The following is a 27,520-nucleotide window of genomic DNA, read 5'->3' as shown; positions in this document are numbered from 1 at the left end:
AAACGGTTGCAATTACAAAAAAACTTGTAAGGACCTTCTTCATATAAAAAAACACTCATCATCTTTCCGTAATCGAATATATTAAATACATAATTTATTTATTTTTGGTTATTACATCCGAAAACATGTCCCACAAAGAACTTCCGGCAACGTCCGACGTACTCGTGAGGCACCTTAAGAAAACCGAATTTCTTTTTAACGATTTTCTTAAGCGATTTTCACCGATTTTTCACTTTGTCCTCCCTCATTTGGGTCTCGGTCTTCCGCAGGTACCTGCAGTCGTCAATGGCGAAGCTAAAAAAAAAGTTTAATTAAAAAAAATATATATTGAACAATTTTATTTAACACTTGCCTATAGACTATAAAGACTAAGGGAGCAGTAGCTAAATGCCACAAAGAATGATAGTCAAAAATATAAAAAATGGGTGGCTGGTCAATGAGTTCCAATAAAAGGACCAACCCGGCCAGGGTAACATAGAGGGTGCACTTCCAAACATATGGTTGGCGGTTCTTGTGTATTACACACCACAAAAACCAGCAAAGTGCAGTAAATGTACCTAAAAACAATTTGAATTTCACACTGACCCTCAACCCTTTATATAACCCCCTTACCAACAATGATGTTAAGCTTCATATTATAGTCATAATCGAACTTTCCCATGCTCAAATAAGCGGTATGGCTGATGAAAAATGCCAAGAAAGACACTGTCAGGGCCATAAGTAATGAACGGTTCAAAAAATACCTTAGAACCCTTTAAAAAAAACCTTATTAGCACCAATTAAAATCAATTCTTTCAACTTACCTAACAGACATAACATAACAGTTAACGAGAACAATAGAAAAGGCACATGAGTAGTCAAAAAGCTCTGTAATAGGAAAGTCTCTGGTGTGGAATATGGCCGACCAGAGCCAGGCATGACAACACACCTTCATAAAAAAAAATATGTACACAAATAAGGCAATTAAACCAATAAAACTTACCACACAATAAACGAACCATAACCAATACAAGGGACTGTCGGGCCGGACAAACTTATTAAACTTCCTGATCATTATCAAATGAGCAAACAAGTTCAGCAACGAGAACATTACGGAGGCAGGCTCCTGTATGCCCAAGAATCTTATAAAGGGCCACTGTAACACACATTTTCATGTCAAATATAATGTTCCAAGAACTCGAGGATTAGAATACTTTTCCATGAAACTGTGGCGTTTTCCAGTTACGTTTATGAAAAGAATCGACCGTTTCCCACATACAATTGTACCGGCACTCGTCCAGGCAGGACCACGCCGTCAGTTTCAAGTGCAGGGGCTGTTTATACCCAGAGACAAACCCCTCGCCATCTAAAACCGGGTTTTTAATGATGGATTGTGCTTGCTGTGTAAACGTACCTTCTGAACAATTTGCCGTGCGGCAGTTGTACACGCAACGTTCATAATGCGGGGATCTGTCCCCGATAGAGGCCCATACGGTTTTAAAAAATACCAGGAAAGTAATTACTGGAAGAAGTTTTATGGGCATATTTGACAACATAATCAGCTGATGAAGTATGGTTATGTTAGGTTAACAAGCTGGTTGTTTGACAGCTGTCAAAAGAAAAAGTGAGGTTATATACTTGATAAAGTGGGGTTAGGGCAGTTTGGGGTTATAATAAAAATAAAGCATAAAAGAGAAAAGTATTCATAGAAAGTGAGTTTTTATAGGCATGTGATCATGTGGAACCAAAAGCTGTCAGACCGTCCCCCTTTAAACACTTATAAGGCCCCAAATAAAAATCTTGGTGAGCCCCCTTGCGTAACAAAAAACTACCCCAACAATGCCAATCACTTTACACCCCCATTTTAGATTTAACGAAACTCCGTAATGCCCTACATTATGGCCTGGAGCACTTTACGAACGACAACTTGTGGAACACTGAGATCTCCTTGCTGTGCCGAATCATTTATAGAATGAAAATGAAGTTTCGAAGCTCCAAGGACTTTAAATTGTTGGAAAAACTTAAGAGGCACTTGGAGAAATGTTATGAGATTAATGTCGGTAAACAGCTCAAGATTTTTTTGTCTATGGTTCCTCAGAAATATGAATCCACCACTTACCTTCCTACAAAGAATATGTTGGATTATATTCTCGTTAAGTTACAAGGTACTTGTAAATAGTTTAATTATAAACAGATGGCTTCACAAGTCATTTTAGGCTTGGCAAAAGTTTTTGTTAAAAGCTATGAGACTTGCCTGCAAGTATGTGCAGAAATCAATCAGCGGCTGTACATAGGGCACTTCTGGAACCTATTTTTCATAGTGTTCTCCTTAGTATCCCGACTCTCTATTCTAATTAAGTTTAAAACGAAATTCGTTTGCGACTTATACGCTAAACTGCTACCGTACTCACAACAGTTAAAAAACGATGGCCCCAATTGGCTTCCTAAGGATCAGTTCTTACCAAAAGACTTAAAAGTGTGGCTAGAGGTTTTATGGGTTAGTACTATAGTGAGGATTTTTTTGTGAAATTTAAGTTATGATGGGGTTGTTTAAGGTTTACGAGGAGGAGTGTGTTGATTTAACGTTTGAGCCTAGCACAGTTGATTTTATGAATTTGATGGAGGAAGAGGATGAAGACGTGATGTTTTGGGAGGAGTACATCATGATTGACGATGAAGATAAGAGGATTGCCAAGGATTTTCAAAAGTTGGCACCTATAAAAGATGTTTTGAGTAATAATTGTGAGGATGTGGGTGAGTTGTGTTTCGAACATTTATAATGGTTATGTGGTAATACAATTTTTTTTTCCAGTTGAATTAGTTGCGGAGGAAGGATTGTTGGTTTCCTCCGAAGATGAATCGAATAAGTTGCAGGACAGTGTAGTATTTTTGGGTGAAACTAAAAGTGATAAGAAAAGGAGTCACTTGGATTCAGTGATTATTGAGGAGGATATTGATGTGGGAGAAGAGGTGCAATATTGCGGGACAGTACCAAAGAAACCAAAGAAGAAATCCTTGAAACAGATCATTAATGAGGAAGTTATCGACCTTTCACGGCCTCGAATTCACAACAAGGACATGAGTGTAAATTCAGTTATGGTGCAACATCAAACGTGGGCCAGCAAAGTGTTGAAAAAACAAGCAAACAAGGGAGAAGGTAAAAAGGGCCCCATTTGGCGAAAAATGAGCTCGGTCAAGGAATTGAAAACCCCTTTCTCTAAGAAGAAGAGGAAGAAGTATAATAACCCCAAGAAGAAAAATAATTTGAGTTAATAATATTTTGATAATAAAACCGAGTTTATTATATATATATATTTTTTTTAAATTGGATCTAAACCTGAGTGCACAGTTTACTCAATAGATGGCTTTAAACTCGAAAAAAGCAGATTCCTATGATAGATGTCGCTCGCCGCACTGCCAGCGGTTCCGCAATTGACCGCCAGGGTTTAAATTGTCGCTCCGCAAAGTTCACCAATCGCACACAGAAAATCGCGTTCGGTTGCTACTAACGTATGTGTTGTGTGCGTGCGTGTGTTTTCTTCGCACGGACCTGGAAAAACCGTCGATAGTTTTTCCGCATTTTCCCCTAAACTTAACTCGGGAGTAACGGGGGGCGCGGGTGTCACTTTTCCTGTGGATTTTTCAGTGCTACGCCCCGCAGGTTATGGACGCGGATTCGACTGGAAACTAGCTGTTTTGGTGAGTTACCATAACAGTAGTTATTATTGGTGGAATAAAAAAAAAAGGTGATTCTTTGGTTATGTTCTGGGTAATTACACACTTATGCTAGGTGTAAAATTCAGTCTATTTCCCCTTATTCAACACAAGCAGGTTACTTGTAACAGCCTGTTACAAGTTTGTTGTTTTTGTACACAACATGACAAATACAATGTCAATAACAGCAATCACAAGTTACACAGTTTGTGAGGTTCACGATGTGGTCTCCCTTGTTCCCTTAGTATTCGTAATCACTATTTTAATATGTATGTATTACAATCATAAATTGGATAGTAAACAGGTGTGTTTTATTTAAAATAGCTTTATTATCAAAGGAACCTACATTTTAATGACTCGGGTGTCATGTTTGGGACCTTAGTAACAATAGCTTATGGTTTCTCTTTATTTACAACCGTGTATTTTGTTCACAATAAGATGTTAGGTTCGAGTACTGTGATTATTAGAGCCCTTAGCCTGTAATCTTCTTATTAATTTACTAGAACAAAAAAAGTATCTTCCAAGCATCCCTCTCGAGCCAACAATACCAAGTTGACTTGTTAAGTTGTAACTCATAACAAAAATATACTATAGACTTGTGTTGAAATTTTATTATGACAGGCAATATCTAATAAAACCTGTTAGAACATAGATTATTATTGTCACACTTACTGGTACCCAATCAATTTTTTCACTTAAAAACCTAATCGACAAGAAGAAATTAATTGCTATCTCATAACAAGCAGCGGGTTAACCTCGATCATAGTTGATGTATTTTTTTTTCTCTAGCCCGATGACTGACTGTATTGCGCTTATTGTTCTAATTTTAATTATGTAAAAATAGCGAGCCATCAGTCACATCCATCCAACCTGTGTAAACAAAAAGTGTGAGTCACTTTTCCTGGTCTAATTAGTGTGAGTGTTTTTCAGTATCCTCAAGATCATGTTACATATTGTCCCCGATGGAAGAATTTTGAAAAAATCATCGGATGTCAAAATGAGGTTATGTTCTCCTAATTGATGTGTGACAGTTGTCGAAGAAGTGAGGTTAGGTTTGATTGACATAATATACAAAGTTTTCACAAAGAGTTTCACTTGTGTAGACAGTAAGTATGAGTCATTTCCTTGTTGTGCTTTAGTTTCTCAAGATCAACATGATCCGGAGATAAATAAGGTTATGTTATGACAATAAGGGGGTTGATGTTAGACAGTTGTCAAAAAAGTGGGGTTAGTTTCGATTCGACTTGATAAACAAAATTTTTCCCTATTAGTTTTACCTATATAAACAATAGGCATGAGTCATTTCCCTGCTGTATTTAGTGATTTTTGTAGCCAGTGTCCTCAAGATCCTGTTACATGTGGATGACATCTTCTAAGAATGTTTGTAAGGAAAACCTTGACCCATCCAGCACACAGTTCCAATAAATCCTATCATAGAACAAAATATCCTTGTATAGTGCTTTGTTGTTTAACAAATCGGGTGGCCTTGATCTTATAATAACAAACGCGTGCTTTGTTGATAGTCATAATTAAAAAATAAAAAACACCTGGGGTTTGAAAGCATCGGAAAAATGTGTTTTATGATTTAGGGTCTCGAATTGAAAGTGGCTTATTACTATTAGATTTCCATGTGTAATTAACTCAACACACAGTTGCAAAACACCATAAGCGAATGAAAAAAAATCAATTAATCATTGTCAAATATTAGCCCCGAGCCATTTAACAATGAAGGCAATTGAAACTTTGATGGTGCCCCCCATTACTTTATGAACTGGGTTAAGCTGATTTAAACAAAGATTAACCAAAGATTTCTATAACCCAGGTTATGTATCGCTTCTTCTTGTTATGTGGGCTTAAGCCCATCATCATACGTAAAATTACAGTGGCTCTCCCGAAATAGAAGATGACGCCTCTAATGACCCTCATTAGTTTCAATTTTACACGGAGATTAGATGTAGTAGAGTCATTTGTTTTTGATTTTCATAACAATCTAACGTGTGGATTCATTTATCATTTCGCTTAGGAGGTCAACATTTGGTCCTTCGATTCGGTTATTTCCAATGGTTTTTTCAAGATGGTGGCCGTATGAAAATTGAAACATTGGTCCTTCGAGCCGGATTTTTAGCATTCAAATGAGGTAACCAAATAGTGTTTGAGCTCTTTTTAATCAGTGCAGAATTCTCTTGTTATTCTTTGTAATTAATTATGCAAAAATCCAAGGTTGTGCCTAAAATGTAGGGAAAAATACAAAATTTTATTTTTATCGCATAGATTCTCCGAAAATACACAATTTTTAGCCTTTGTAATTTTTCTCTATCTCTACTACTTCAGGAGATATTTGTCAAAAACCTTGACAACATTTGGTCCTTCGAGCCGGATTTTTGCCATTCAAACGTCAATATCTCAGCAACCAATAGAGATAACCATATAGTGTTTGGGCTTATTTTACTCAGCGCGAAATTTTCTATTATTCTTTATAACTAATTATGCAAACATTCTAAGGTGTGCAAAAAATTTTGAAAAAAATACAAAATTTTATTTTTATCGCATAGATTCTCCGAAAATACACAATTTTTAGCCTTTGTAATTTTTCTCTATCTCTACTACTTTGGGAGATATTTGTCAAAAACCTTGACAACATTTGGTCCTTCGAGCCGGATTTTTGCCATACAAACGTCAAAATCTCAGCAACCAATAGAGACAACCCTATAGTGTTTGGGCTTATTTTACTCAGCGCGAAATTTTCTATTATTCTTTATAACTAATTATGCAAACATTCTAAGGTGTGCAAAAAATTTTGAAAAAAATACAAAATTTTATTTTTATCGCACAGATTCTCCGAAAATACGCAATTTTTAGCCTTTGTAATTTTTCTCTATCTCTACTACTTTAGGAGATATTTGTCAAAAATCTTGACAACATTTGGTCCTTCGAGCCGGATTTCTGCCATTCAAACGTCAATATCTCAGCAACCAATAGAGATAACCCTATAGTGTTTGGACTTATTTTACTCAGCCCGAAATTTTCTATTATTCTTTATAACTAATTATGCAAACATTCTAAGGTGTGCAAAAAATTTTGAAAAAAATACAAAATTTTATTTTTATCGCACAGATTCTCCGAAAATACGCAATTTTTAGCCTTTGTAATTTTTCTCTATCTCTACTACTTTAGGAGATATTTGTTAAAAACCTTGACAACATTTGGTCCTTCGAGCCGGATTTTTGCCATTCAAACGTCAATATCTCAGCAACCAATAGAGATAACCCTAAAGTGTTTGGGCTTATTTTACTCAGCGCGAAATTTTCTGTTATTCTTTATAACTAATTATGCAAAATTCCAACAAATTTTGGAAAAAATACAAAATTTTATTTTTGTCGCACAGATTCTCCGAAAATACGCAATTTTTAGCCTTTGTAATTTTTCTCTAACTCTACTACTTCAGGAGATATTTGTCAAAAACCTTGACAACATTTGGTCCTTCGAGCCGGATTTTTGCCATTCAAACGTCAATATCTCAGCAACCAATAGGGATAACCATATAGTGTTTGAGCTCATTTTAATCAGCCTAATAATTTTTCTTATTAATTCACATTAATCGCCCAAGAGAATGGCTTAATATTTTATAATAAATATATAGTAGACCGTGGAAAATATATAATTTATTACTGTACGTAACGTTCGTTATGGTAGCAGCGAGAAGTACCATGATGGTACTTATTTTCAGACCGGATATCCCTATCCGCCGACTAAAGTTTTTTTTTTCAAAATGGCGTCAGTTTTCGCTTAAAAATGACCGAACGGATGATAATGCAAACTGCACGATCGGAAATTATAAAAGAAGGAAAATTGCTGCAAAAACGGATGAAATTGGCGTGGGAGTAGATCATCGGGTCAATTTTTTGACATTGCGCCATGTGTTGTTAATTCGTAAACAAACCAGAAGTGCGATTTTATTATCACGATTACGGACCCGGTTGCCAATTGGATGCACCACTTAATGTTAAAAATAAAACTGATCAAACTGATTTTTTCTCTCTCTCTTTCTTTCTCTCTCTTGGGTGACGTCACTGAAACAGTTGACGACTGCAAACACCTGCTCTATCATAAACGCCCACTTCACGCATAATAGAGTATAATAGTTAAAAGTTTATTGGGACATCAATAAGTAGAAATCCTTGATTTTGTTTTTTAAATTAGATTAAATGAGAAATTTAGACCCGTGGCATAAATTACCCATATATGGGCCCTTCGAGCCGGATTACTATAAAACCATTATCTGACTGTTTGCAGATGATACCGCTCCAATCACATTCATTTCTCCTAGAGATTAAGTGGGCCCCATCGAGTGATATTAAGTACGCGTTTCGTTTGATTCCGTATAAACAAACTCTGGACAGAAAAAATCTTTTGTTTGTACTGCCTGCGATAGTTAACTTGTCCGTTGGTTTATATTGGAATTTGTTAAAATGGCGGGTCTATTATTAAATCTGTCTCAATTAATGGGGCTGGGAGTCAGTATTGACCGTGGCCCAGTGTAGAGTGGAGTGCACGTCTTTGATTGAGGGACGTTATTATAAGTGCCAGTGCTTTTAGGGGTTTTTGGTTTACTGCAAAAAGTATGAACGAATAAATTGTTTAATTAGTAATGGGGAATCTTGCGTTGAGTAAAATGAGTGTGTCGCTGACGTTTGAATTGGTGAAGTTAAAATGTTGATATCTGTTACCGTTTTCCCAGAAAATGCAACTTTCTTAAAACTGAAAATAAGGTGGTCGAGTGACACCTCTTTTCTTGCTGATTTTTGCTCAGAAACCGATTGGCGAAGTCAAAATTTTGATATCTACAGCCGTTCTCCCAAAAAACGCAACTTCTTTAAAACTCAAAATAAGTTGGTCGAGTGACACCTCTTTTCTTGCTAATTTTTCCTCAGAAATCGACTGGTGAAATCAAAATTTTGATATCTTTAACGGTTTTCCCAAAAAATGCAACTTCTTTAAAACTCAAAATAAGTTGGTCGAGTGACAGCTCTTTTCTTGTTAATTTTTGCTCAGAAATCGACTGGTGAAGTCCAAATTTTGATGTCTACAACCGTTCTCCCAAAAAACGCAACTTCTTTAAAACTCAAAATAAGTTGGTCGAGTGACATCTCTTTTCTTGCTAATTTTTCCTCAGAAATCGACTGGTGAAATCCAAATTTTGATATCTTTAACCGTTTTCCCAAAAAACGCAACTTTCTTAAAACTCAAAATAAGGTGCTCGAGTGACATCTCTTTTCTTGCTAATTTTTCCTCAAAAATCGACTGGTGAAGTCAAAATTTTCATACCTGAAACCGTTTTCCCAAAAAACCCCACTCCTGTCCATTTTACGTCTCTAACGTTTAATTTCAATGGTCCTTCGAGCCGGGTATTTAAAAATAAAATAACTCGTTGGCAATTATTCCTCTATCTAATTGCTTTGGTGAAAGCAACTTCCACATAGGCAACCGTTAATCCAGCTTAAGATGTAATCTCCGTTTTAGCACCTTTCAAAGATCTTAATCGATCTGAAAAGTTAATCCGCGATCGGTAAAACAATAACAATGTACTTTTCGGTTGCGACATTCGGTGAAATGTTTTCGGTCCATGGTAACTTTCTTTTTTATATACACACCGAGGTGCGCAAGCTCCGTTATAAACTATTATATTGTATTTTTTTTCTCGTCCATACAAATCGACTCTTGACAATAAACCGGTCGGTTTGTATTCAATATCGAACCGGCGATAAATAATTATTGTCAGCCGGCCATAGAAATCAATGTGGCCTGGTTATATATATTTTTGCGCGACGACGATCGTTTATTGTCGTCCTATATTCGCCAAATGGATGTCATTAGTCACGACAGCCCGTCGAATCCATTATTTAATGACCCGATCTCGCTTATAACGGGGCACGTTTAGACGCCAAGTTAACGACCCCGCCCTTTTGTCAAATAGTCACCTTAGAGATATGGTTATAGATGTCAATATTTTGATTGCACCAGTCGTTTTTTGAGCAAAAATTTGCAAGAAAAGAGGTGTCACTCGACCACCTTATTTTGAGTTTTAAAGAAATTGCGTTTTTTGGGAAAACGGCTTTAGATATCAAAAATTGGATTTCACCAGTCGATTTCTGAGGAAAAATTAGCAAGAAAAGAGGTGTCACTCGACCACTTTATTTTGAGTTTTAAGAAAGTTGAGTTTTTGGAAAAACTGCTTTAGATATCAAAATTTGGACTTCACCAATCAATTTCTGAGAAAAAATTAGCAAGAAAAGAGATGTCACTCGACCAAGATATTTTGAGTTTTAAAGAAGTTGCGTTTTTTGGGAAAACTGTTAAAGATATCAAAATTTGGATTCCACCAGTCGATTTTTGAGGAAAAATTAGCAAGAAAAGAGATGTCACTCGACCACCTTATTTTGAGTTTTAAAGAAGTTGCGTTTTTTGGGAAAACGGCTTTAGATATCAAAATTTGGATTTCACCAGTCGATTTTTGAGGAAAAATTAGCAAGAAAAGAGGTGTCACTCGACCAAGATATTTTGAGTTTTAAAGAAGTTGCGTTTTTTGGAAAACGGTTAAAGATATCAAAATTTGGACTTCACCAGTCGATTTCTGAGGAAAAATTAGCAAGAAAAGAGGTGTCACTCGACCAACTTATTTTGAGTTTTAAAGAAATTGCGTTTTTTGGGAAAACGGTTTAAGATATCAAAATTTGGATTTCACCAAAAGATTTTTGAGCAAAAATTAGCAAGAAACGAGGTGTCACTCGACCAACTTATTTTGAGTTTTAAAGAATTTGCGTTTTTTGGAAAAACGGCTTTAGATATAAAAATTTGGATTTCACCAGTCGATTTCTGAGGAGAAACTAGCAAGAAAAGAGGTGTCACTCGACCACTTGATTTTCATTTTTAACAAAGATGTTACACAGATAACCCTATCGTGTTTGGGCTTATTTTATTCACCAATAAATTTCCTTTAATTTTTTTTATGTAATGTGTGAATTGTTCGATGATAAGCCTATCAGAACTGTACTAACGAAAGAAAATTTCAAGCGTTCTTTTCGGTGACCTAGTCGCGCTCTCTTAGTTTTAATCTTTTAAACACATTTTCGACTTAAATAGAACAATTGAATGTAACAGAGAATAAAATAAGTCATTATTAATTAAACCAATTTTCAAGGAATTACGGGATTTTATTGGCGTTACGTATCAGTTTCTATTTTGCTTTCATATCCGCGTCATTAAGCTCCCAATAGGTGCATAATCGCGTCATTATTCGCACTCTTAATTAAAAACCAACACATAAAGGAGTTCGAATTACCTAAAGGAGAAAGTTTTATGGAACTTTAGCTCGATAATTATGTGCTAATAAAGTACCGAGAGGAATTTAATGTGATGTTTTGAAGGTATTGTGTCGTGGTACGCCACTGAGTTCTCTCAATCTTTACTATTTGTTAAAAGCTTTACCAACATTTGGTCCTTCGAGCCGGATTTTTTGCGTTTAGGGGTTTTGCATTTAGAACATTTTACGCTCATTTCAATCAGCGTAATATCTCTATATAAGTATACAAAAATCCAAGGTTGTCTAAAAAATTTTGGAAAAAATACAAAATTTAATTTTTATCTGATGGTATGCCCAAAAATATTCACTTTTTATCTTTCGAGATTTTTCCCTATTTTTAATACTTTAGGAGATATTAGCCGAAAACTTTAGCAAACATTTGGTCCCTCGAGCCGGATTTCTGGCACTCAAATGTCTATATCTCAGTAATGAATAAAGTTAACCCTATAGTGTTTGGGCTTATTTTATTCAGCGCAAAGTTCTCTATGACCCTTTCTAACTAATTTAGCAAAAATTCGAGGTTGTCCAAAAAAATTGAAAAAAATACAAAATTTGATTTTTAGCGTATAGACTATCGAAAAATATACACTTTTTATCTTTTGAAATTTTTCTCTATTTTTACTACTTTAGGAGATATTTGCCAAAAATCTTTAACAACATTTGGTCCTTCGAGCCGGATTTTGGCAATTCAAACGTCAATATCTTAGCAACGAATAGAGATAACCCCATAGTGTTTGGGCTCATTTTACTCAGCAAACATTTTTCTGTTATTTATTTTAACTAATTATACAAAAATTTTAGGTTCTCAAAAAAATTTCGAAAAATTGAAAATTTTATTTTTATTGTACAAATCATCCAAAAATATACACTTTTTATCTTTTGCAATTTTTCTCTATTTTTATTACTTTAGGAGATATTTGCCAAAAATCTTTAACAACATTTGGTCCTTCGAGCCGGATTTTGGCAATTCAAACGTCAATATCTTAGCAACGAATAGAGATAACCCCATAGTGTTTGGGCTCATTTTACTCGGCGCAAATTTCTCTATTATTTATTCTAATTAATTGTTTAAAAATCCATGGTTGTCCAAAAAATTTGGTAAGAAATACAAAATTTTATTTTTATTGCATAGATTATAAAAAGATACACACTTTTTGTTTTTTGCAATTTTTCTCTATCTTCAGTAGTTTAGGAGATATTTCCTAAAAACTTTAGCAACATTTGGTCCCTCGAGCCGGATTTCTGGCACTCAAATGTCTATATCTCAGTAATGAATAAAGTAAACCCTATAGTGTTTGGGCTTATTTTATTCAGCGCAAAGTTCTCTATGACCCTTTCTAACTAACTTTGCAAAAATTCAAGGTCGTCCAAAAAAATTGAAAAAAATACAAAATTTGATTTTTAGCGTATAGACTATCGAAAAATATACACTTTTTATCTTTTGAAATTTTTCTCTATTTTTACTACTTTAGGAGATATTTGCCAAAAATCTTTAACAACATTTGGTCCTTCGAGCCGGATTTTGGCAATTCAAACGTCAATATCTTAGCAACGAATAGAGATAACCCCATAGTGTTTGGGCTCATTTTACTCAGCAAACATTTTTCTGTTATTTATTTTAACTAATTATACAAAAATTTTAGGTTCTCAAAAAAATTTCGAAAAATTGAAAATTTTATTTTTATTGTACAAATCATCCAAAAATATACACTTTTTATCTTTTGCAATTTTTCTCTATTTTTATTACTTTAGGAGATATTTGCCAAAAATCTTTAACAACATTTGGTCCTTCGAGCCGGATTTTTAGCAATCAAACGTCAATATCTCGAAAACGGATAGAGACATCCATATGGTGTTTGGGCTCATTTTAATCAGCGTAGAATTCTCTATTATTTCCCATAATTAATTATTTAAAAAAACCAATGTCGTAAAAAAAATTTGAGAAAATTGCATAAATTTTCCAAAAACACACACTTTTTAGCTTTTCCAATTTTCCTCTATTTTCAATACTTTAAGAGATTTCAACCGAAAACTCATGAACATTTGGTCCTTCGAGCCGGAACTGTCTCATTCAAACCTGAATATCTCAACAACGAACAGAGATAACCCTATAGTGTTTAGGCTCATTTTACTCAGCGCAAAATTCCCTATAATTTCTACATAAATTCAAACATCTATAACTGATTTTTTTTTCTCGAAATTGTTTCAGATAACACCAATGGAAGAAAATGACGATCCACAAGCGGACGTACCGAGCGCCCATAACACTCAGGTAAACGTTAATTTTAACACGTGGTGGGTGTCAAATGTGACATTCGAGTTCCATTGAAGCCGAAACAAATGAATGTTATAAGACGGTCGTTGTGTTTCTCGCCTCATTCTTTTGTATAAACATCCGCGATCGTGTCTATCTGCTTAATTCCGGGGATTACGTGTCGCTCCTCCGATTATTTCCGAACGCCATTAACAAGGGAGCATTTCAGTTTTCTCTTGCTTATTGCCCTTAAAAGTCCTTTAGACCAATTATTTTTATATAATCATTTAGTTCGATAACCTCTCTCTCTCTCTCTCTCGCATATTATATCAAGACCCCATAATTCAAGCTTATTAAGTTTTTTATGCGAGGCACTTTCTGTCTTTGACGAAACCCGACCGATCTCGGTCGTAAATATCCGTTAAGTGCTCGAAAATTATTTTATGCTCAATAAAACCGGTAAAGTCGTTTGTCGTGTGCGTATACGTAAAATTAGAAATTTTCAGTTGTTTATGATATAAACGGCGACATTTACGAGCTTATGGGACTTTTAACAGAATACTCCTCGTTGATGTGAAACTGACCGCACCTATGTTTGTAATTTTAAATATTTAAAATACGTCATATATAGTAGTTAATATTTTCTTGATACGCCACTGGACTCTTAATGCTAAACACACCCGTCGCCATGACAACGCACACCCTCGAGCCAATCAGGACGAGGCGGGGGCGGGGCCAGCATAGACGTCCCCGACATTTTTACTTTAAACTAATAATTTATCTTTTAAATATCAGTACACCTATAATTAAAACGAAAGGTGGTTCTTTTAATGTTGCATTTTAAAGTCTTATCAGGACCAACTTTTTTTTTGACCCGAAACGGACGCACAATGGTCGCCTGATTGTTTAATCGTCGTCGTTGCCATTGTGTTGTCACGTTGTTTCTTTTTCGTTTTTTTTAATCGTTTCGCCATTGTTTTACGTTTTAACGCGAATATTTGGCAACGATAAAGGAACGGTGGCTGCCAAGATAATCATCTAGAAAGCGAGCGAACAATATCAGAATTGAATTCGCTCCGGCGGTTACCACGTTTACACGGGGGTCTAATCAGTATTAGATCCTCAGTACCTACCAATGTTTTTACTCAAGGTTACATGAAGTCTTAATCCGTATACACCGTGTTTAAAGAAAAATAAGGTTTGTTTGGTATACATGAAGGCACGCACAATGCGTATACAGCTACATTATTAATGATACGGATTAGGTGGCACGTGTAAACGTGCAAGGGTCTCTTGATTAGTATCATTAACGTGGGTGGTGCGATCTGGTTTTAAATTTTGCAACGGAATGGCGAAACGTAGTGGATATTGGCACCTCGATTATTATTGATTCAGGTGTAGTAACTCACCGTGCAATTTACCATATAATTTAATTAAATATCAACGGACTTAATTTAGATCGCATGCGATTTTCAACGGCCTAAGTAAACTGGAAATAGTCGGTTAATTATGACGTAGTTGACTCGATTTTTCGGAAGAAACTTTAATAGGGATGTTCTTATGGAGAGGAAGGATCTCAAATACACGAAACGAGTGTGAAAAATGGTTTCAATTTTTTGTATTCAAATTGCCTTGAGAATACGATAAATTAGACCTAAACCGCTTAGGAAAAACGACAAATTAGACCATAATTCTCTTGAGGAAAAGATAAATTAGACCTTGGGTGCTTGTAAGAAGCGATAAATTAGACCCTGAGTATTTGGAAAAAACGATAAGTTAGACCTCATTGCCTGGAAGTAGCGATAAATTAGACCTCCTTGACCTGGAATAAGCGATAAAATAGATCTCATTTATCTGAAATAAGCGATTCTTTAGACCTCAACAGGGTTGGAAGAAGACGATAAATTAGACCTCAGGCCCGGGAATTGTTTGGAAGACACGATAAATTAGACCTTAACGGCCTAAAAGCAGCGATAAATTAGACATCAATCGCTCGGGAAAAAACGACAAATTAGACTTAAACCACTGGAGAAAAAACTTTGTTTCCTAGAAAAAGCGATAAATTAGACCTCAATCGCTTGGAAAACAGATGAATTAGACCTCAACTGCCTGGAAGATACGATAACTTAGACCTCAATAGCCTAGACTAAGCAACTCTTTAGACATCGACCAGTTGTAAAAAAGCAATAAATTAGACTTCAACTGCCTGGAAGAAGCGATATATTAGACCTCGATTGCCTGGAAGAAGCGATATATTAGACCTCGATTGCCTGGAAGAAGCGATATATTAGACCTCGACTGTCTAAAATAAACGATAAATTAGACCTTTATTGCCTGGAAGAAACGACTACTTAGACCTATACCGGCTGAAAAAAACGATAAATTAGACCTCGATTGCCTAGAATAAACGATAAATTAGACTTTTATTGCCTGGAAGAAGCGATTACTTAGACCTATATCGGCTGAAAAAAACGATAAATTAGACCTCAACTGCTCGGAAAAAGCGATATAATAAACCTCAATTGCCTAGAATAACTGATTATTTGGACGTCAACTAGTTGTAAAATATAATAAATTAGACCTCGACTGTCTAAAATAAACGATAGATTAGACCTCAATTGCCTGGACAAAGCAATTATTTAGACCTACACCTGTTGAAAAAAACGATAAATTAGACCTGAACTGCCTGGAAGAAGCGATATATTAGACCTCAATTGCCTGGAAGAAGCGATTCTTTAGAGGTCAACAAGTTGTAAAATACATTAAATTAGACCTCGATTGCCTAGAATAAACGATAAATTAGACCTTAATTGCATGTAAGAAGCGATTATTTAGACCTATACCGGTTGAAAAAAACGATAAATTAGACCTCAACTGCCTGGAAGAAGCGATTCTTTAGAGGTCAACAAGTTGTAAAATACATTAAATTAGACCTCGACTGTCTAAAATAAATGATAGATTAGGCCTTAATTGCATGTAAGAAGCGATTATTTAGATCTATACCAGTTGAAAAGAAGGATAAATTAGACCTCAACTGCCTGGAAGAAGCGATATATTAGACCTCAATTGCCTAGAATAAGAGACTATTTGGACGTCAATTAGTTGCAAAAACAATACATTAGACCTCTATTGCCTCGAATAAACGATATATTAGACTTTTATTGCCTGGAAGAAGCGATTACTTAGACCTATACTGGTTGAAAAAAACGATAAATTAGACCTCAATCGCTTGGAAAACAGATGAATTAGACCTCAACTGCCTGGAAGATACGATAACTTAGACCTCAATAGCCTAGACTAAGCAACTCTTTAGACATCGACCAGTTGTAAAATACAATAAATTAGACCTCAACTGCCGGGAAGAAGCGATAAATTAGACCTCAATTGCCTAGAATAAGCGACTAGTTAGACGTCAACCAGTTGTAAAATACAGTAAATTAGACCTCGACTGCCTAGAACAAACAATAAATTAGACTTTAATTGCATGTAAGAAGTGATTATTTAGACCTATCCCGGTTGAAAAAAACGATAAATTAGACCTCAATCGCTTGGAAAACAGATGAATTAGACCTCAACTGCCTGGAAGATACGATAACTTAGACCTCAATAGCCTAGACTAAGCAACTCTTTAGACATCCACCAGTTGTAAAATATAATAAATTAGACCTCAACTGCCGGGAAGAAGCGATATATTAAACCTCGATTGCCTAGAATAAGCGATTATTTAGACGTCAACCAGTTGTAAAATACAATAAATTAGACCTCGACTGCCGGGAAAAAGCGATATATTAGACCTCGACTGTCTAAAATAAACGATAAATTAGACCTTTATTGCCTGGAAGAAACGACTACTTAGACCTATACCGGCTGAAAAAAACGATAAATTAGACCTCAACTGCCTGGAAGAAGCGATAAATTAGACCTCAATTGCCTAGAATAAGCGATTATTTAGACGTCAACCAGTTGTAAAATACAATAAATTAGACCTCGACTGCCTAGAATAAACGAAAGATTAGACCTCAATTGCCTAGAATAAGCGATTATTTAGACCTATCCCGGTTGAAAAAAACGATAAATTAGACCTCAACTGCCTAGAAGAAGCGATATATTAGACCTCAATTGCCTAGAATAAGCGATTATTTAGACGTCAACCAGTTGTAAAATACAATAAATAAGACTTTAATTGCATGTAAGAAGTGATTATTTAGACCTATCCCGGTTGAAAAAAACGATAAATTGGACGTCAATTGCCCTAAGAATGTGATAAATTAGAACTCAATTCTCTGGAAGAAATGACAAATTAGATCTCAAACCTTTGGAAGTAACGATAAAAAAAGTCTGTTTTAACTGCCCTTTAATAGCAAAAAATGACCTTAACTCCCTATGAAAAGCGAGAAATTACCCTGAAGAATGACGTCTAATGTAAAGGCAGTTAAGGTCTAAGGTTCCTTAAAGGACGATTCACTTTATAGGGCTCCAACATAAATTAAAAGAAAAAAATGTGACACGAGTTCTGCTTCTGGCTTATCAAACAAGTTCACAAAAGTCCAACTATATAGAAATGGAGGAGCAATTCCATCATAAAATCTTACGCCTAAGCGGTTTTTAGATTGTTTCTTATCAACTTGAACATCAATTCGGCGTGGGTTGCCTCTTGTTTTTCACTGATCGACTGTCCGATTCAATCTCCAAATTACGAATTGTTCGAAGGTCCATTGAACTCCGCTTGTCGATCGAAGTGCTTTTAAGCTGATATAATACGGATCGAGCACAAAGGGGGTTGTATTACACAACGGGCACGAGCCCTTAAGTACATATTTTTCGAATCAATTTATTGAGGGTGATCGGAATCCCATGGGCGTCATTATACTGATGTCATTATACGTGATGTCTAGATAATATGAGAGAATTGTTATTTCGGGCAATTTCCTGAGTTTTAGCTTCCACAATTCAAGAGACAACCAAAGAAACGTGCAGCTAGATACAAATGTTTATCCTGCTCTTTAATTTGTATATTGATACAGTATTTCGTTGTCTCTCTCTTCCCTTATAAAAGGTGGCGCCACAATACTATATAGCGCACAATTGCGCGTCTCTTTGGTTGTCTCTGGTCCAAGGTTTAACTGGGCATTCTCAATATTTCCTTTTTGTAATTTCTAGGGACGCCTCATTGGTCCAAAGCCGCGTGTTATTAAACAAATGGGCCTGTTTTACCAATGGCGTACCAATTTAACTTTTTGTCAAAAACTATTAAGAACCTGAAGCCTCTTGCACATTTCGTCTTTCTTCGTTTACAAGATCGGTTCACAGATTCAGTACTCGATTGATCCTCAGAGCAGTTTGTCCGTAGACAAGGAAATTTCGGAATTGGCCCAAGTCAATGAACTCCCACATTTTTATCCCACTATTTAGAGGCTGCTGTATATTTTTTTTAACTCGTGCCACAGATAAACAAACACATGCGGGCGTTCCTTAGCACCTCCAGGAATTCCAGATAAGAGTCGCTTGCATTTATATGAGGCAATTTTATGTATGCGAGGGTGAATTAGGATAAGGGAGAGCAATCGTACGAGGGGTTGGACTCTGTTTGAACTGCTTTCCTCATTTGTCATCGGGGATAAGGGGATTTGTCCCGGGGTGACTCAGATACAACTAGAATATGATATTAAATAAACAATAATAATAATAATGACGGGGGGAATTTATTATCATTTTTATAGCCGATTAAAGTAATTATGCAAATCGGTTACGGTGTTATTTATTGCCGCGATAATTAACAGTTATTTGCTATTTTGATTATTATATTAATGGCGCCTAGAATTATCAAGGAAAAAATCAACTGACCCCTCTGACCTTTCTCCGGGTAGGCCCACGTGGTCGCACTTAATTATTTATGTCCGAAATTTCTTTTCGTATAAATCCGGCCCGTTGTACGACGGCTTTTTTTACATACAATGGGGAAATCGCCGTACAGTCATAAGGACAGATTTCGTTCTTTTTGAGACATTAATTAAACAAGTCAACATTTATTTTGGTCTGCGCCTATGGTAGCCCCGCCCCCCACGCGGTTCTTATTGGTCAGCGCGCTATCATAGTGCGCCTGTGTGCGTGTCGAATATTAGAAAAACAGAGGCGTATCATCATCGATTGATTTGTTTAATATTTTTGTTATAATATTACTGGAGATTTAATTGAAAATATTATTATTCCAGGGATTTTTTTAGATAAAGGTTTTTTTTTTAATAGAAAATGATCTAAAATGAAATTGCCCGAAATTTAAAAAATTGTGAAAAAAAAATTCCATAGCTCAACTGCCTGAAATTTTGGAAAATTCTGATTATTTAATTTAGTCATGACTCAACTGCCTGGACTTATGGAACAAAAACTAATAATTTAAATTAAAACTGACGGTAATAAAAAAGCTGAACTGCCTGGACTTTAAGAAAAATAGACTAAGCTATGTAAAAATTTTAAAAGGTCTTAAAACTAGCCTAAAATCGACCAAGAATCTGGATTTTTTTGCTTACTCATGGCTCAACTGCCTGGAATAAAAAAATTTTTCAATCCTTCCAATTAACCATTATTTCAACTGCTTAGAACTTATTCAATAAAATTGCCCAATTGAAATTGAACGAACATTTTTGGAAAACTCATCCATGACCCGGAATAATAAAACTAAAAAAAAAAAGTCGGAATTTTTTGAAATTAATTACGTATTGACAAATGACGAGGTGGACAAGTGACAGGTGTTTATATAACCTTGAAATTAACCCTGTTATTGGAATAAGATGTTCCTATGAAAAGTTTGTATGTTCATATTTTATTTTTTAATTAGTCCAGACTATTTAAACTGTTTGGTGGAAATAAGAAATCACTTCCAGGCAGTTGGAAATTCAATTTTAACTGTCTGGAAATAGGCGAAAAAATTACCATAGAACCTTAAAAAAAAAAGAGAAAGACGTCCAACTGCCTGGAAGAAACGAGAAATTACTTCCAGGAAGCCAAATTAAATTTCACTAAAATTTATTCAAGACTCAACTGCCTGCAATTCTTTTAAATTTATCTCAAAATTTGACATAAATGCTTATACTGCCAAATAGATTTTCTACTACTGGGCATTTATACGCGTCCCTATAGACATAAAAAAACTGTATTAAGTGTTTAATAGCCCTAATTTTTTTCAGGCAGTTAATATCTCTTTTCCAGTTTATCAATTTTTCCACGCAGCTGAAATGCCTGGACGAAACAAGAAACGACCTCAACTGCCTGGAAAAAATAAGAAATTACTTTCAGGCAGTTGGAATTTTAATTTTAACTGTCTGAAAATGGGAGAAAGTTACTTTAGAGGACTGGAAACCACTTTCAACTGCCTGGGAGAAATGAGCAATTACTTTCAGGCAATTAAAAATTCAATTTTAGTAAAATGTATCCATGGCTCAACTGCCTGGACTTACGAAATAAATTACCATGGACTCAACTGCCTGGAATTAAAAAAAAAATAACAAAATTGTCTGAAATATGGGCAAAATTTGGAAAGTTATATTGGGGAGTCGTATGCGTCCCTAGATATAAAAAAGCGTTTGATATACCTCATGTTTTCCAGGCAGTTAAAATCTCTTTACCTTCATCTTGGATGAAATCCCTGGGGGACCTTAAGTGCCTGGAAGAAGATCTATTGATTTATTACAGTGACGCCTATGACTTCTTAGAAAACTAATAAGCCTAATGACGTAATTATTCTGGAACATTCTGCGCCGTTGCCAATATGCCAATAATTTCCATGAAAATTCCGATTTCTTGTGCCATATATGTGTATATTATCATATATGCCACTGCAGTCATAAAAGTTCAGACTCGAATTGGCAAAATATAGGCGGCAAGGTGGGCAGGCGTGTGCAGTTACCATCTTACGAACCAAAAGAAGCGGCAAAATTAAAATCGCGAGAGGTCTTTGTGCGGACCCACGCTTTACCCCCCTCGTCCCCCCTAACGGTTTTTTTTCTTTAAATTAAGGGCGTGGCCCTAAAGCAAATTTTCAAAATGGCGTCCGGGCTAATTAATCCACACTTTCTCGCGTATTATAATAAAGAGTAGGACCCACGCGGTTCGTCTCGCGTGTGCCTGACCAGGCACAATGGTACCGATAAGGATCACCACCAGGTCTGGTTAATAACGCCCACGCACTTTTATTTTATTATAATGGGCGCATTTACGGGCTTTTATTTTTATGAAGTGACACACAAGAGGAGTCTTGTTGTGCGATCTAGGTACGCCTCTGATTCTGGTTTTTAAAATAGTTAATTAATTTTCAATTATTGGCCTGTATGTCACGTCTCTAATTGCACATAACATTGTACAGTTATAAATTAATTAACCAAGAGAAAAACGTGATATTTTCACTGGTAATATTGATTATAACCACAATTTATCGCACGTCATGATGCTTCGTGAATTGCCTCACTTTGCAGTGCACTTACCACGCTGACCCAACAACAATATCTCCGATTAATAAATATATAGGAATATTTAATTACAGGGACGCCCATGGTGGCCCCGCCTCCGCTGCCTCGATATTGCGTGACACGTAGACGTTGCCATAGCGATAGCCGTGTGAGTTCAATGGCGTACCAAATTATTTTCTGACAATTTAAATATTTAATATCTTTTAACATTCTTCCTTTGACCAATTGCGTACTATTATGATAATTAATGACTTATTTAATTGATATACGAGGTGTATATCATAAATAATTTTAAAGCAGATTTCTTTTAAAAAAAATGAGGTTAAGTTAAAATTTTCGAAAGTCAAAGACAATGAAAATAAAATTTATTTGTACAAAGAGAAATTTGTTTTTCCTGATGATGGACACTGCTGTATCCAAACCATGTCGGCAATTTTATGCTACATGTTGTACCTTAACCTAGGACTCCACTGCAAGTATGGACTATTTCCTCCCTATTCTTTGCCACGTCATCTATCGTCTACTGAAAAAAATCCATTCAAGATCCTCTGTCTTCAAACCAGCTATTATAACTAGCTTCATTTGTCATTCTAGGCAAGTGAAGCTAGTTGCCTATATCCCACCATTTTTTTCTTTGGAAGTATCTGGTGAAAGTTTCAAGTGAATTTAAGAACGTGGCTCTAACAGATTAATATTAAAATTAAAATTTCGGTCATGAAGTGGTAATTAGATGCTGCCGGTAAATCAAGCGAGCGGGTACCTACCTATATGCATTTGTTTTGGGACGTGACCCACCCAACAGAATTCAACCGATACCGCATCGACCGCGTGTACGTGCATTTGTCATGTTTATAATATGGGTCTTCTATGCGCGTTTTATGGTACAGTGGACATAAATTTCCATATTTAGCCGGACAAATGACCTTTTAACAACTATAACGGTTGTGCTCAAACTATTTTTATTTATTCCCACCCCGAAATCGGCCCATTATGACGTCATAATAACGGCGATTCTTTCACGTCATTGTTACCACCCTCGTGAGACAATGTTGTTGCACCCCCTGTTGTGTGTTTTTTCGTCGTATATGGTGTGAAAAATAAACATTTTTTCTCATTATAACCGTTAAGACCTGTTTTGGTAGTAAGTCTTCGCGCTTGGGTAGGCACGCTAATTGCTTACATCCTTTTTTTACGCGCGTACATATACTACCACTGACGCCATCTATTATCGGGGTTTATAAGGAGGCTAGTTTCTTGATTTATTGGTGAAGGCGCCTTTGGTCCTTGTACTCGCTCTTTCCCCATATATTTATTGTCCATGTCTCTACAGGGGTTAGGTGAAAAGTAATTTTAAAAAAAAACTATAAAAGATACGAGGGTGGTTAAATTAGAAAAAAGTTTTCAATTTTGATGCTTATTCTAAATCCTTTTACAGCGTTGGACAATGTTAATTATTTGGTGAATTACAGGGTGATTTATAAAAAAAAACGCCAAATTTTACTTTAATTATTATTTCCAAAACTATTGGTTTTAGAAACTTACTATTAATTACAAAGTTTTATAATTTTTCGTGCTCTTTAATTTTTTTTTATGACGTTTGGTATCATGGCAACGGCTATCAACTTCATTTTTTTAAATACGGACCTGCGTTTTTTATTACTCATTTTTAAAAGCATTTTTTATTCGCTTTAAAATGTTGTATCTCATTGATCTGTTTCCCAACGTTTCAACGCATCAATAACCATCATCAGGAATTTTTCCTTAGTGCGGATCTGACTTTGAATTGCTGAAAACTTAAACACTTTTAAATGTTAAAATTTCATTTATAAAAAATGAATAATCAAATTCAAGTCATATACAGGGTGTTCCATAAGTAAAAACTAACCGTCTGTCATTAAAATTTAAAAAAAATTGACACCGGATTCAACATTTTTAAGTAAATCGTCAAATTTTTTTTCTAAATTTTCACCTTACCCCTGTAGAATCCTGTATATTGCGTAATGATTTTTATTATACAGGGTGACTTTTCACCATAAAAACCGTAACTGACGACTAGAACAAAATCCCTTGGAAAATGTCCAGTTGCGTCACTGGCCCATTAAGACGTGTGTGCTGTGACGTCACTGGTGCAAAAGGGAGTTTCGCTCCAGTTTCGACCTTTCGGGTCTCATCAGGTCAGTGTGTCTAAGTTATTTCGCCGTGTAATTTTGCTTTATTACCGATAATAAATGTGATTTTATCGTTTTGTTTGTTTACGAGGCCCGGAAGGAATAAAACTGTGGATTTTCGATTATATGGGAATTCTTATTGTAATGGTCCTCGCGGAGGTGGTGAGGACTGAATCACGTCAGCAGTGTTGCCAATTTTACTGTGTACCATTATATTTTTTGGATTCTATATGAAATTTCATGACACAATTTGGACAAAGAGTTTTCAAGTTATGTGCAAGCAAGGATTTTTGGACCGTCGAGGTTATAAAGCCGGGACTATAATTTTACTTACAAGGAAACGTCAAAAAAGTCAGATGACTGAGTGCAATTTTTGCTCTAGGACCATTTGGAGATGTCAAAATTTTGATTTTTAAAAAAAAAACGCAACTTCTTTAAATGTGAAAATAATGGTAAAGTCAAAATTTGGATATCTACAGCAGTTTTTTTAAAAAACGCAATGGCTCAAGTGCCTGGAAAAAGTTGTAAAGTTACTCATCCGAGTGCCTGGAAGTTATAACCTCTTTAACTATTGGTAAGAATTTGATAATAATCCTAAAAAATTGACATAATTTTGTATTTCTCCTAGGTAGTTGAAAATTAAAAGAAAAAAAATGCCTAAATTTACCACTCTGCACTACTCTAAAAAGCTCCCTAAAAATTTGCAAATTTTCATATTTTTTTAAGAGAATATTCTGGAAAAATTAAAAATTATTCTGAAAGTTGAAGTACAAGAACTTCCAGGCACACTGATTATTTTTTTCCAGGCAGTTGTCCTTTTGATTTAAAATTGATCCTAAAAAATAGCAAAACTTTCGTGCCTTTAAATTTTATCCAGGCAACTCAAAAAAAAACTGCATGGACAAAATTAAATAAATTTGCCTAAAATTTATAGTCACTTTAGTAACAAATTTCAAAAAGAATTGGGAACATTTGCCATTTTTAGTCAACTTTTCACAGAGTAGTGAATAGTGGTGAAAAATTTTCCAGGCATTTTTTCAGCGCAAAATTGTTTCAATCAACTGCCTGGAAAAATTATTCTTCTAAGAGTGCTTGGATGCGGTGCTTATCACCTCTTCAATGACTGGACAAGAATCTCAAAAAAATGGAAATGTTTTTGCTTCTTTCTAGGCAGTTGACGTAATCGATTGTTTCTTCTAGGCAATCGAGGCAAAAAATAGTTCAACTGCCTGGGAAAAAATGCACAAAAACACGGAAAGGACCTATGCTTAGATTTCTTATTGTTCCTACTCTTCCCTAGTTTTATATTGTTTTTCCAGGCAGTTGAGGGAAAAACAGTGAGTGAAAAAAAATTATTTCAAAAAATTAAAGTAATCACTTGCCAGATTTATTTATAAGCAGTTTAGGAAAAATATTCATATTTTCTTGTCATTTCAGGGTAATCAATTGATTTTTCCAGGCAATTGAAAACGTTCAAAAAAAGTTCAATTGCCTGGAAAAATTGGAAAATTACCATGTGTGCCTATATCGAATTGATTTGTCGAAACAGTGGGCTGCCAAGGCAGTTATGCATATAGGTCTCCTAATGGACCCGTCATGCCCCACCGGGTGTTACCAGAGCCCAACGGCCTTAGAGAAACCGATAAGGCTCTCTGGTCTGAAGGACTTAAAGTCACTGAAAGTGTTACCCAAGTATTTGAACCTGGCGCGCGTGGTCAACGATTTCATCCTCCTCACAGCACCATCGGCATTCCGGGTTGTCCGCAATACCGATAGTATGGAGATGCAGAAGGAGAGGACATTCCTGTATGGCCCGTGACCAAATTGTTGCGTGACCGGTCTCGCCAGCACGTAGTTCGCCGAAGACGTATAGCTTGTACGCAGTCCTCATTGCCTCGAATTGCACAACGAGGTCCAGAGGCGGAAGACTCAGCAGAGCCTCGAGCGCTCTAGTTGGCGCCGTCCGCATGGAACCCGTTATGCTGAGACGACTCTGTCTAGTTGAGCACGAATTTTCGCTTTCTCCGTACATGGCCACCAAACGATAGCCCCGTATGTGAGGAGAGGTCTCACAATGCGCGAGTAGATCCAGTGGGGGATCTTAGGAGACAGACCCAAGGTATTGCCGAAAACCCGCCTGCAGGCTCATAGCGCGCAGGTGGCCTTCTTCATTCTGGTGTCTGCATGATCGTGCCAGGAGAGTTTGGGATCTGTGTGCCTAGATACTTCTAGAGTTACTGGAATTTTTTTGCCAAGCAGCTGGCCTAATTGTTTTCTTCTTTTAAGTAGTTAAAAATAAAAAATTAGCCTAGAAAAAATTGAGAATTGAGGTTGTTTTTTTATTAACTTTAAATTAAAAACCTCAAGAGAATTACAAAATGTAGAAAAAATTAAAAAACAAATTTGTGTCAACTGCCTGTAACAAAATATTGAAAAGTTACCCCTATTGCCTGGCAGTTATTAACGTTTTAAGAAAATTGATCAAATTTTGAAAGAAAAATCAGATTTTTGTTACCGATTAAATTAATAAACTAATTAATTCCAAAAAGCGCCTAAATCCTTAAAAATTTTATTCCGGACAAAATTCCTTGGAAAAAGCAAAATTCTCACGTCCAAAATATTGAAAAAAACTTTTCAAAGACTTTTATTTCGAACAATATCTTCAAAGCATATGAAGAAAAGAAATACTTACTCTATTACATTATTCCTGTCGTTGTTCTTTTTTGGCAATATTTGAGATGAGATATACATGGGTCCTCTCCTTCCTATCCACCGATTGGCCTGCTAGGTCGCCTGACCTTACACCAATGGACTTTTTTTTGTGGGGATACCTCAAGTCGAAGGTATTTGTTAATAGGCCAAATCATCTAGACGACTTGAAAGAGAGAATTCGCAGAGAAGTGCGCGCCATAACTCTGGAAATGATTGAAAATGTGCAACGAGACTTTATTGATCGCCTTGTCAAGCCGTGAATGGCAACCATTTTGAACATTTAACTTTTTTTATTTGTTACATGAATCGTCTTTTTTTCAATAACTATTGACTTTAGGTATAGGGTGCATGAAACATACGTAGAATTCCACGCGAAATTCTAAGATGAAATTAAAAAAAAAAGGTGCTTTCATTTGAAAAAATGAAGTTGATGGTCGTAATTTATTTGTGAGTAACCCTGTATATACAAACTTCACGTACAAAAATGCGCAACTTGAAATAAAAATCGACGGGGCCGATCGTTTTTTTTTCGAATACACCCCTGAATTTTAAATGAATTTAGACATAATTTTTGTCCGATATTGTCCTGGAAATAAAATATCGATTAGGAAGCGAGAAAAAAAGTTAAATTTGCCTTTGATATCCATCGCTGTCTCTTCAAAAAATGTAACTTTTTTAGCCAGGTCCCAATTTTGGTATTTTTCCTGTAAAAAAAAAATAACAGTTAGTTTCTTAAAACTTCACTGAAATTCCAAAAATTCCTTATTTAAACTCATAATAAGCAATAGATAAGCTAGATAAGCCACGACAATTAAAAACTGAAATTTTCCAATTAAAACTGCGACCCGTAACTAATTGAAATATTAATTAA

General features: G+C 35.6%; 3 protein-coding genes across 17 annotated transcripts in view; 2 read left to right on the top strand and 1 right to left on the bottom strand.

The window, feature by feature from the left end:
* Positions 1-60: 60 nt before the first annotated feature.
* On the bottom strand, positions 61-19,973 carry LOC126746182 (post-GPI attachment to proteins factor 3). The gene is made up of 8 exons (XM_050454330.1): positions 19,835-19,973; positions 1,394-1,588; positions 1,194-1,345; positions 983-1,135; positions 804-928; positions 613-752; positions 353-557; positions 61-294 (listed from the first exon to the last, which is right to left on the bottom strand). The coding sequence occupies exons 2-8, from the start codon at positions 1,533-1,535 to the stop codon at positions 219-221; spliced, it is 993 nt and encodes a 330-aa protein (XP_050310287.1). The 5' UTR covers positions 1,536-1,588; positions 19,835-19,973; the 3' UTR covers positions 61-218.
* Positions 1,612-3,285, top strand: LOC126746179 (uncharacterized). The gene is made up of 5 exons (XM_050454327.1): positions 1,612-1,782; positions 1,848-2,144; positions 2,196-2,476; positions 2,535-2,733; positions 2,792-3,285. The coding sequence occupies exons 1-5, from the start codon at positions 1,716-1,718 to the stop codon at positions 3,250-3,252; spliced, it is 1,305 nt and encodes a 434-aa protein (XP_050310284.1). The 5' UTR covers positions 1,612-1,715; the 3' UTR covers positions 3,253-3,285.
* LOC126746168 (rho GTPase-activating protein 21) overlaps positions 3,452-27,520 on the top strand; it is a 176,908-nt gene continuing 152,839 nt past the window's right edge. For 10 of the 15 annotated variants that reach the window (XM_050454303.1, XM_050454315.1, XM_050454314.1 and 7 more), the window contains exons 1-2: positions 3,476-3,678; positions 13,263-13,325. In XM_050454303.1, coding sequence (XP_050310260.1) covers positions 13,272-13,325 — 54 coding nt within the window. In that variant the 5' untranslated portion in view covers positions 3,476-3,678; positions 13,263-13,271. Of the gene's footprint in view, positions 3,679-13,262; positions 13,326-27,520 lie in introns of all 15 variants that reach the window. The other 5 variants (XM_050454304.1, XM_050454302.1, XM_050454313.1 and 2 more) reach the window with 4 other exon arrangements.

Source organism: Anthonomus grandis, chromosome 17 (genome assembly GCF_022605725.1).
Source record: "Anthonomus grandis grandis chromosome 17, icAntGran1.3, whole genome shotgun sequence".
Classification (NCBI taxonomy): domain Eukaryota; kingdom Metazoa; phylum Arthropoda; class Insecta; order Coleoptera; family Curculionidae; genus Anthonomus; species Anthonomus grandis.
The sequence above is the reverse complement of the archived record's forward strand: the minus strand, read 5'-3'. Positions and strand labels throughout refer to the sequence as shown.